Below are 12245 nucleotides of genomic sequence, written 5' to 3' on the forward strand. Positions count from 1 at the left end.
CAGCCATAAAAAAGGATGAGTTCGTGTCCTTTGTAGGGACATGGATGCAGCTGGAAACCATCATTCTCAGCAAACTGTCGCAAGAACAGAAAACCAAACACTGCATGTTCTCACTCATAGGTGGGAATTGAACAATAGAGATCACTGGGACACAGGAAGGGGAACATCACACACTGGGGCCTATTGTGGAGAGGGGGAAGGCGGGGAGGGATAGCAGTAGGAGATATACCTAATGTAAATGACGAGTTAATGGGTGCAGCACAGTGGAGTTTCTAAGGGCATTTGAAATTGTATGCCACAGAGACCAAATACCCATTTCACAGTGTCACACACTTCATTGTAAACTGTTAATATATTATTGCCACAGTATTTGAGAAGAAATCATAGCAATTTTTGCTGTTCTGCACACATGGAATTCCAAGAATGATTAGTACTAAATACTTTTGCTCATCTGATGGAGGATATGTGGCAAAGATGCCCCCAATTTGTTTTGCAGTTTCCTGCATTGTAAACATGATAAGCACTTTTTCATACGTATATTGGCTATATTTGTATTTTCTTATCAGTAAATGGCTTAGAAAATACTTTTGCCTATTTTCTCATTAATTAATTTTTTACCATGTTTTTAGAAGCCCTTCTGAACACTTATCAAAGGTGTAATAATTATTTTCTCTCAATCTTTTCTTTTTTAAAAATTTCAGGTTCAGGGTACATAGGCAGATTTGTTATATAGGTGAATTGCATGTCATGAGGGTTTGTTGTACAGATTATTTTGTCACCCAGGTAATAAGCCTAATGTCCATTAGTTATTTTTCCTGATCTTTTACCTCCTCCCACTGTCCACTCTCAAGTAGGCCCCTGTATCTGTTGGTCCCTCTGTGTGTACAAGTGTTCTCATCATTTACCTCCCACTTAGAACATGCAGTATTTGATTTTCGGTTCCTGCATTACTTTGCTAAAGATAATGGCCTCCAGCTCCTTCCATGTTGCTGCAGAGGATGTGATCTCTTTCTATTTTATGGCTGTATAGTATTCCATGGTATATATGTTCCACGTTTTATTTATCTAGTCTACTATTGATGGGCATTTAGTTTGATTTCATGTCTTTTCTATTGTGAGTAGTGCTGCAGTGAACATGCGTGTGCATGTGTTTTTATGGTAGAATAATTTATGTTTCTTTGGGTATATACCCAATAATGGGATTGCTGGGTTGAATGGTAGTTCTGTTTTAAGTTCTTTTATGAATCACCACACTGCTTTGTATAGTATCTGAACTAATTTATATTTCCACCAGCAGTGTATAAGTGTTCTTTTTTCTCCACAGCCTTGCCAGTGTTTGTTATTTTTTGACTTCTTAGTAATGGCCATTCTGACTGGGGTGAGGTGGTATCTCGTGGTTTTGATTTTCATTTCTGTAGTCATGTTGAACATTTTTAAATATGCTTGATGGCTGTATGTATGTCTTCTTAAATTTTACTTTCTTAATGGTGACTGTAAAGAAGTTTAAGGTTCTTACATAGTTAAATGATTTATTAGTTCCTTTTTGAAAATTTGGTTTCATATAATTTCAGAAGACCTAATCCATTCTCAGATAAGTCATCTAAATGGCTGGTTAACATTTATATTAAAAATGTTTTTCTCATCAGCAAGGTCTGAAAAAATGTTTTATCTCTAGTATAACTGTAATTTATTTTTGTAAATGACATAAGGTTGACATTTAAGTTCATTTCTTCAAGATGGATACCCAGTTATGAAAATGTTATTTTTACATCAATCATTCTTTTTCAAGTCAACCAAAATACCACACTCATTTGTGTGTGTGTAAATATATATATATGTTTGTACATATAAATATATACACACATATGTATGTATGTATACATATCATATACAAAGACAGAAGGAAATACAGCAATTGATTGATATTTCACATGGACCTGACTGCTCTGCATTCTGTACTCTGGTTCACTGAGTTACTTGAACATCTATCTGCATTGAATACCAACTTCTTTTTTTTTTTAAGACACAGTCTCGCTGTGTCAGCCAGGCTGGAGTGCAGTGGTGCAGCCACAGCTCACTGCAGCCTTGACCTCCCAGGCTCAAGTGATACTTCCACCTTAGCCTCCTGAGTAGCTGGGACTAAGGTGCGCCATCACAATTAGCTTATTTTATTTTTTGTAGAGATGTAGATCTCCCTGTGTTGCCGAGGCTGGTCTAAAACTCCTGGAATCAAGTGATCCTTCCACCTCGGCCTCACAGAGTGCTGGGATGACAGGCAGGAGCCACTGTGCCTGGCTTAAACACCTACTTTTGAAATTTAGAAATTTGAAAAAAAAAGATGTTGGAATTAAAGTTTGGCTAGAACTTAGTAATGGTGCCCTTTGTTTTATGGTAGTTTTTGGGTTGGTGGTGTTGGTTTTTGTTGTTGTTGTTTGAGACAGGGTCTGTCTGTCACCCGGGCTGGAGTGCAGTGGTACGATCTCAGTTCAATGCAGCCTTGAACTCCCAGGCTTCCACCTCAGCCTCCCGAACAGCTGGGCCTACAGGTGCGCACCATCACGTCCCACTAATGTTTCTATTTTTTGTAGATATGGAGTCTTGCCATGTTGCCCAGGCTGGTCTAAAACTCCTAGGCTGAAGGAGTCCTCCCACCTTGGCCTCCCAGAGTGCTGGGACCATAACTTGGAGCCACCTCACCAAGCCCATGGTAGATCTCGAGCTACTTTTTTTCAGTTACTTTTGTGGCATTGGTCTGTTCACATTTTCTTTCACTTATTCATTCAGCAAATATTTGTTGAATACGCAACTATGGGCCAAACATTAAGCACTGGTAATATATTAGAGGAGAAAATGGATAACATCCCCGCCTCATGGGGCTGACATTCCAGAAGGGGGAGATGGGTAGCAAATCAATTAAAAAGTAGACAAGTACCCTTGAGTATTTTAAGGGACATAGCCAGGGTGAATGGGTGGCTGCAAGGTTTTTGGCCTGAAAAACAGGGTTGGGAGCACCTCAGTTTATCCATGTAGGGGTGATTAGTAGACAATAACTTGAGAGTAACAGCTCCATTCTGATTGGGCTCTTTTAGGTTCAGGATTCTTTTAGATGCCCAAGTGATAGCTGGATATTCCAGGACTCAGTGGAGAAGGCAGGGCTGGATATTAACAAATGAGACTTGGTGTCTAGTCAACAGCTGTTTAATTAATTGCCTAACTGACCTCTTCTGGCTTGAGCTTTCTCCCTTCCACAACACCTCTAGTCTTGGGATTGATGGTTTAGTTCAGGATTCTGCTGGGAAGAGGGCTCTGTTGGTGTTTCTGCCTTAGTCCACTCGTCACTCAAGATTTATTAGGTGTATATTTTTGGACAAATAATACTCAATATTCTGAGACCCCATTTTTCTCATCTGTGAAATGAGGATAGCAATGGTAACTATCTTGCAAGTTCCATGAGGATTAAATGAGATAGGTCCTAGAAAAATTCTTAGCCTAGTACCTACCTTATATAAGTTTGATATAAGTGTAAGGGATTGATATTATCTGCTTTATATCTTATTTTCTGGTCTCCTGCTAACACACATCTTGGCTTTTATAGGACAGTTGTTAAAGCATAGCGACTCTGGAACTAAGCTCTATGTGTTCAAGTTCTAGTTGTGTATCTTCCTAGCTCTGTGACTTTGGCCAAGTTACTTGACCTTCTGGTTCAGGGGTCCCTGGGGTCACCTTCATATTTGGTGCTTTGCCTGGACTCCTGGGCCTAGTGTATAGTTTTTCTTACGGCTAAAATTTATTATAGTGGCACAGTAAGAGTACACATCTGGATCAGGAAGGGAGATAGACACAGGCGGAGACTTGTGGAATTCACGTGCAGGCTTCCTGTGCTCTCCCTCACATGAAAGGTCTGCCACAACACATCCCCCAGCGCAACATTGCAGCCACTTGTGTACAGTGTTTCTGCCCAGAGGAGCCCAATACAGGCTCAGCAACCAGATTTTTGTTGGGAACTGGACACCTTGGCACCCTCTACCTTCCACGTACCAAAATTCAGACTCCTGGAAGAAAAGTAGGCATTCATCATAAGTCACATTGTTCCATAAACCACAAACAGCTGCGAGCTGATATACCAGGGTTCCGTGCCCCAACCCTGTGTGTAAGGGGAACATTTTAAAAGCCGAGTTCTCAGACCCCAGCCAAGGGCCATCCAACCCTGGAAGCCTTTATGGGGATACCAGTCTTGGGCCTGCTAAGTTAACCCTTTTCTGCCCATCTCCCTGTGCCTCAGTTTCCTTTGTAAAGAAAGGATACAAGTATTATCCACCGCAAGGAACTTTTAAAATCAACTTTATTGAGAGAGAATTTACGCACAATAAAATATACTTATTGAAAGTGTTCAGTAAATTTTAAGACATATTCACCACCATATCCAAGATACAGAGCATTTGCAACACTTCAGAAAGTTCTCTTATGCCTCCATACAGTCAGCCCCTCTTAATAATACGATCCGTCTGCTTCTTTCCATTTCCCAAGCCATGTCCAAGTCCAGGCTAACATGTCTCCCTGTAACTATTGCAGTGGCCTCCTGTGTGGTCTCCTTGTGTCTATACTTGATCCATTCCTGTGTTTTTCCATGCTGTGTTGGGTTCATAATTTTAAGACAGCTCATCTAATTTTATCACTACCCACTGTAAACCACCCTTCAGTGTTTGTTTCCTGCTTTGGGGAAAGACCAAAATCATCAATGTAGCCTAAGAGGCCCGGAGTGATCTGGCCGCCGCCTACTTCACAGTGGCATTGCCTGAGGCTGAGATATGTGTGCTCTGCTTTTTACCACTTCCGGGTTTTCACCAACTGTTCCCACTGTCTGGAATTTTCTCTCCTCTGTTTTCCCTCAGTTAATTTCTACTTGTGCTTCAGAATTGAGATCCAGTTTTACTTTCTCAAGCAAAGCATTTGCCTCTGTAAACATCGCTTCTGATAAGAATGGCATATAGTACCTGGACTGTTTGTGCAAACAATATGGTTTCTACTGCAAACTTGCTTTTCTGGAAGTCTGAAACTTTGGTATGTGCTAGTCAGGAAGTCAAGAGGTACCTATGTGACCAACCCCCAGTGAAAATCCTGGGCACCAAGTCTCCACTGAGCTTCTCTGATAGACAGCATTTCACAGGCGTTGTTGCAATTGATTTTTGGAGGAATTAAGCATACCTGTGTGACTCCAGTAGGAAAGGACTCTTGGAAGCTTGCACCTGGTTTCTTTCCAAGTTCACCCCATGTGTCTTTTCCCCTTGCTAATTGTATTTTATTTTCTTTCACCGTAGTAAGTCTTAGCCATGAGTGTCATTGTATATCAGGTCCTGTGAGTCCTCATGGCCCATCCTACAACCTGGATCTGGTTTTAGGAACTGCCAATAGTAGCTCCATGAAGCTCTAGCTTTTTGGCTCATCTCTGTAATTCCTGGTGACTAACATTATTTTATAGGTACTGAATATTTCTTGAAAAAGTAATATGGCGTGCATTCTGTATTAGTCTGTTCTCATGCTACTAATAAAGACATACTCGAGACTGAGTAATTTATAAAGGAAAGAGGCTTCAGTCACAGTTCCGCATGGCTGGGGAGGCCTCACACTCATGGTGGAAGAGCAAAGGATGTCTTACATGGCAGCAGGCAAGAGAGGCTGTGGAGGGGAACTCCTATTTATAAAGCCATCAGATCTCGTGAGACTTATCACCATCATGAGAACAGCATGGGAAAGACCCACCCCCATGATTCAGTTATCTCCCATCAGGTCACTTTCATAACACATGGGAATTATGGGAGCTACAATTTAAGATGAGATTTGGTTGGGGACAGAGACAAACCACATAACATGCACTAAAACTTTCTATAGCTACCATGCCTTCGTATCAAAAATATATGCATGACTTAAACAACAAAGTCAAGTAAAAGTAGTCATCTCATTCTTGACTTGTAATACCTTGTTGCAGGTACTCCAGGGACATGCTGAAGGCAAAGTATAATTCTGAGAGCTCCCATATGCAGTTCTCAAGAAAGCTTGCCACTGTCCAAGTGAAAACAGCAATGATATTACAGTAATATTTTGATGATCACTGTATTGCAGAATACGCGACTGCCATTTATTCTCACTGGACTGGAACAATTAGCTTTAGAAACACGGGTCACTATTCATAGCTGAAGGGGACACAGCATAGTTTGAAATTCCTTGGTTCAAAATGCTACTTTTGAGGTCTCACCTGGTTGAGGAGATGGTTGCATGACATACATTAGCTGATTTCTGTCAGTGGTTGACATGGAAGTCCCTTAAAAAGGGTGTGGAATGGAAGAGGGGCTGTGGTCGCAAAGAGCAGGATTTGCCCACCTGGTGATGGAAGCATAGCGAATGATTGGGAAAGAACCATCATTCTGGCAGAGAAAATGAATTCGGGGTACATGCAGGCATGGGCACAGTAAATTAGGCACTGTTGGAACTGTAAATTGTAACAACCTTCTTGGAGAAAAAATTGGCAATCTGCAAGTCACAGTTAGATAATAAAATGTGCAGACAGGTGATTCACCTGATCTAGTTCAGAGAAATTTCCCAAAGAAGTGCTCACAGTAGGCTGGGTGTGTTAGGCCATTCTGGCATTGCTACAAAGAAATACCTGGGTGGATCAGGAGGTCAGGAGATTGAGACCATCCTGGCTAACACAGTGAAACCGTGTCTCTATTAAAAACACAAGAAGATTAGCTGGGCATGGTGGCATGCACCTGTAGTCCCAGCTACTCAGGAGGCTGAGACAGGAGAATCACTTGAACCTGGGAAGCAGAGGTTGCAGTGAGCCGAGATCGCACCACTGCACTCCAGCCTAAGTGACAGAGCAAGACTCTGTCTCAAAAAAAAAAACCAAGACTGGGTGATTTATAAAGAAAAGAGGTTTAATTGGCTCACAGTTCTGTAGGCTAAACAGGAAGCATGCTGCTGGCATTTGCTGGGCTTCTAGGGAAGCCTCAGAAAGCTTATAGTCATAGCAAGGTAAAGGGAGAGCAGGAACTTTACGTACTGAAAGCAAGAAGTGTGGTTGGGGGAGGGGAAGTGGAGGTGCCGTACAATTTTAAATGACTAGATCTCACAAGAACTCACTATCATGAAGACAGCACCCAGTCATGAGAGATCTGCCCACGTGATCCAAACACCTCCCACCCCTGCTTCCTAGTACTGGGGATTACAGTTCAGCATGAGATTTGGTCAGGGACAAATATCCAAACTGTATCAGTGGACAAATATCCAAATATCAGTGGCTCACCCCTGTTAATCCCAACACTTCGGAGGCTAAGATGGTAGAATCACTAGAAACCATGAGTTCGAGACCAGCCAGAGCAGCATAGCAAGGTCCCATCTCTACAAAAAAATAAAAATTAGCTGGATGTGGTGGTGCAAGCCTGTAGTCCTAGCTACTTGGGAGGCTGAATGAGGCATGGGGATTGCTTGAACCCTGGAGATTGAGGCTGTAGTGAGCTGTGATTGTACCAGTGCACGCCAGCCTGAGCCACAAAGTAAGAGACCCTGTGTCCAAAAAAAAAAAGTGCCCTAAGTGAGCACAGGATACGATGTGTTTCTTGCTTGACGCTGCATGTCTAGGGTAGTTCAGTTTGGTAGAATTGAAATTATTGGCACTAAACATTAATAAACAGGAGTTGACACACCCAGCTGAACAACTTCCTGCTGTCTTGTCTTCTTTTTTTAGAGATGTGCAGTTTATCTTTAGATTTTTAAATTTTTTTGTTTCTATAAACCACCTCTGTGGACACCAATTTGTCTTCATCTAGTAGATGTTTGTGTTAATGGTTTTTCATTGTAGGAGCCATTAAGCTTCAAGGACGTGGCTGTGGTCTTCACTGAGGAGGAGCTGGGGCTGCTGGACTCTACCCAGAGACAGCTGTACTGAGATGTGATGCTGGAGAATTTCAGGAACCTGCTCTCAGTGGGTGAGAGGAATCCTCCGGGTAATTGGAACTGAACTTCTTGGAGTGTTCTTGTTCCTGGAGAGAAGATATTTTTGACTTTTTAACACAAGTTAAATCCTATTTTTATAGAACTCTTAGCTCCGGCTGCTATAAAAAATTGCCAGACTGGGTAGCATATAAACAACAGAAGTTTATTTCTCAGAGTCTGGAAGGCCCGGTCCGAGATCAGGGTGCCAGCATGGTTGGGTTCTGGTGCGAGCCCTCTGCCAGGGTGCAGATAGCTGACTTCCTTTTGTGTCCTCACATGGCAGAGAAGAGCTCTCTGGGGATCTCTTTTCTAAGGACACTAATTTCTGTTCTGGGGGCTCCACCTTCCTGACTTAATTACCTCCCAAAGACCCACCACCTCCTAATGGTATCACGTTGGGATTTAGGATTTCAACATAGGAATTTTTGAAGACTGGGGTAACAGATGGAGAAACTCCAAGAGATGTATCTCCAGGTGAGAACCATGGGGCCTAGAGGTCTTGGAAACAAGAGCCTGGCTGGGCATTGAGGAGTGAGCTTGCCACACAAGAGGTCCCATTCCTCACCCCTTGTCTTGCCTGTGGGTACTGTTGGCAGCATCGTAGATTTGTTCTGCCACTTAATTTCTTCCGTTCAGTTCCTACCTTTTCATGGTTTCTCTGTGTCTTTCACAGTATATCATACCCAGAATGAGTGAGGGACCTCTGGACTTCCGTCCCTCTAATAGAAACAGTCAGGCAGTAGAAGGCAAGCCAGTGGCAGAGAGACTGTCCCAGAATATTGAGAGTCCTCAGATGAATTTCTCACTTTCTTCTAGTATTGTACTAGTCCCTGGTTATAAACAGATTCTTGTTACTTGAGCCCTAAAAGATAAAAATAGCCAATAAAGAATATCAGAAAACATGGACACAATTTTTAAATCATCCGTAACTATGGTCAATATGCCAGTTTGATCCTTTGCAGCTTGGGATCCAAAGGATCTCAAGGCATAAGTAATGATCGTAAGTCAAATATGTGTGTGTCTTCCTGCCTTAACAGTATTTTCTGGATTCCTATTGAATCTGCTCACACAGGATGACACAGGTGGTGCACTGTGGAAAATTTGGCACCCTCCTGAAGTATGGCTTACACATACCCAGAGTACAGTCACTCTGAGCCAGTGTCTGAGAAGGCCATGTGGGCTTCCTGCATTTAAATGCAGAAATAATGTGGAATAATGTGCTAGGTTACCTACCCTCTCTCTGACTTGGTTTCATCGTTAGAAAATGAAGATAATATAATGATTTCTACTTTGATATTGTTCTGAGGTTTAAGTCAGTTAATATGTGTACATCATTGGCAGATAGGAAGTGTTACAATAGTGTCACATATTATTACTAGATATAGCAACATTATTAAGTGAAGAAGTGAACTTTCTGTATAAAAATCTGTGCTGAAATTCTTTTTTTGCCTGGCAGTTCTATAATGAGACATAATTTGGTACTAATAGGATCATACTAGCATTTCGCTTCAAAACTTATTAATAGGAACCTCTTCCTGTCATAAACATAAGTGCTCTAATAGTTATGATACATAAAGCCTAATTTTTCTCTAGGCTATTATTAGTTCAAGTCTGAAAGTCTGATGTCCCTGAGCCAGTCTTTTACTAGTTCTCATCTCTGAATTGTCTTTAACCTCATAGGAGACAAGAATGGAAGGGATATGGAGTATATTCAAGATGAAGAATTAAGGTTATTTTCACACAAAGAGCTCTTCTGCAAAATCTGGGAAGAGGTGGTGGGTGAATTACCTGGGAGTCAAGACTGTAGAGTAAATCTGCAAGGAAAAGACTTCCAGTTCTTGGGAGATGCTGCTTCCCATCAAGCGTGGGAAGGAGCATCTATGCAGTTTTTTCCAATTGAGAATTTCCTAGACAGTCTACAAGGGTATGGGCTTACCAGTTTAGAAAATCAACAGTTTCCAGCCTGGAGAGCTATAAGGCCGATCCCCATTCAAGGATCTTGGGCAAAAGCATTTGTGAACCAGTCAGGGGATGTTCAAGAAAGATGTGAAAATCTCAACACAGAAGACACTGTATATAAATGTAATTGGGATGATTACAGCTTTTGCTGGATATCTGGTCATGTTGATCACAGATTCCCTGAAATAGACAAGCAATGTGGTTGCAATAAATGTAGAAAAGACTGCATTAAAAACTCTGTATTTCATCACAATAACCGTGGAGAGAATGGCTTGAAAAGTAACGAATATGGAAATGGCTTCAGGGACAATTCAGACCTTCCCCCCCATCCAAGGGTACCTTTGAAAGAGAAAGGTAAGGGCTTGAGGCAGAGTGCCTATCTTAACAGACATCAAAGAATTCCCACAGGAGAGAAATCTGTGAAGAGTCTTGAGCGTGGTCGGGGTGTCAGACAGAACACGCACATACACATACACAACCACACCAGAGCCCCTGTGGGAGACATGCCCTATAGATGTGATGTCTGTGGAAAGGGGTTCAGGTATGAATCGGTTCTTCTTACTCATCAAGGAGTGCACACAGGAAGGAAACCTTATAAATGTGAGGAGTGTGGGAAGGCGTTTGGTCGAAGTTCAAACCTGCTTGTCCATCAGAGGATCCACACTGGAGAGAAACCGTACAAATGCAGCGAGTGTGGGAAGGGCTTCAGTTACAGCTCAGTGCTTCAGGTCCATCAAAGGCTGCACACAGGGGTGAAGCCCTACGTCTGCAGCGAGTGTGGCAAAGGCTTCTGCGTCAAGTCTGCACTGCACAGTCACCGGCACGTTCACTCTGGAGAAAAGCCCTACACCTGTGTCAAGTGTGGAAAGGGATTCAGCTACAGCTGCCGCCTCAGCAGTCATCAGAAGACGCACACTGGTGAGCGGCCCTACCAGTGTGACAAGTGTGGCAAAAGTTTCAGTCACAACTCGCACCGTCTAGCTCACCAGAGAGTTCACATGGGGCAGCATCTGTACGAATGCAATGTGTGTGGTAAGAGTTTCAGTTACAACTCAGGGCTTCTCACGCATCAGAGACTGCACACGGGAGAGAAACCCTATAAATGTGAATGCGGGAAGGGCTTTAGCCGGAGCTGCGACTTCCGCATGCATCAGAGGGTCCACACAGGAGAGAAACCCTATAAATGCGGTGAGTGTGGGAAGGGCTTCCGGCGGAATTACGACCTTCACAACCACCAGAGGGTCCACACGGGAGAGAGGCCCTACATATGTGATGTATGTGGGAAGGGTTTCATCTACAGCACCGACCTCCTTACCCATCAGAGGGTCCACACTGGAGAGAAGCCCTATAAATGTGCTGAGTGTGGCAAAGGCTTCAGTTACAGCGCAGGACTTCTCATTCACCAGAGAGTCCACACTGGTGAGAAACCTTTCAGATGCCAAGAGTGTGGAAAGGGCTTTAGGTGCACGTCAAGCCTTCACAAACATCAGCGAGTCCACACAGGAGAAAAGCCCTATATGTGTGATCAATGTGGCAAGGGATTCGGTTATTGCTCTACTCTTCGCACTCACCAGAGGTTGCACACAGGAGAGAAACCTTACACTTGTTATGAATGTGGGAAGGGTTTCAGATATGGCTCAGGTCTCTTTAGTCACAAGAGAGTTCACACTGGTGAGAAGCCGTACAGATGTCACGTGTGTGGGAAGGGCTATAAACGGCGCTCACATCTTCAAAGTCATCAGAGGGTCCACACTGGTGAGAAACCCTATAAATGTGAGGAGTGTGGGAAGAGCTTTGGCCGCAGCTCCTGTCTTCATGTTCATCAGAGAGTCCACACTGGAGAGAAGCCCTATACATGTGGTGTGTGTGGGAAAGGCTTCGGTTACACCTCAGGGCTGCGGAACCACCAGAGAGTACATTTAGGTGAGAACCCTTATAAGTAGATGTACATAGAGGATTCCATCTGGGACCTGGGACCTTCTGTCCATCTGAGAGCCAACACAGGAGAAAAACCATAGGAAAGTGACATGTAGGAGGGCTATAGGAGAAACTGATGATTTTACATTTATCTCGTGGTCTACATAGGAAGGGAAGACCTGGAAGTGTGATAAATAGGTAAGCACTTCAGTTACAAACTTTAGTCTTTAAGAGTCTGTCATGGCCGGGCGCGGTGGCTCAAGCCTGTAATCCCAGCACTTTGGGAGGCCGAGACGGGCAGATCACGAGGTCAGGAGATCGAGACCATCCTGGCTAACACGGTGAAACCCCGTCTCTACTAAAAAATACAAAAAACT

General features: G+C 43.1%; 1 protein-coding gene across 1 annotated transcript in view; it reads left to right on the plus strand.

Moving 5' to 3' along the window:
• ZNF229 (zinc finger protein 229) overlaps window positions 1-12032 on the plus strand; it is a 22814-nt gene extending 10782 nt beyond the window's left edge. The window contains 2 exon segments of the mRNA XM_011963049.1: window positions 7859-8003; window positions 9673-12032. Coding sequence (XP_011818439.1) covers window positions 7859-8003; window positions 9673-11894 — 2367 coding nt within the window. The 3' untranslated portion in view covers window positions 11895-12032.
• The last annotated feature ends 213 nt before the right edge of the window (window positions 12033-12245 follow it).

The sequence above is a fragment of the Colobus angolensis genome, unplaced genomic scaffold (assembly GCF_000951035.1).
Source record: "Colobus angolensis palliatus isolate OR3802 unplaced genomic scaffold, Cang.pa_1.0 Scaffold60, whole genome shotgun sequence".
In the NCBI taxonomy this organism is placed as follows: domain Eukaryota; kingdom Metazoa; phylum Chordata; class Mammalia; order Primates; family Cercopithecidae; genus Colobus; species Colobus angolensis.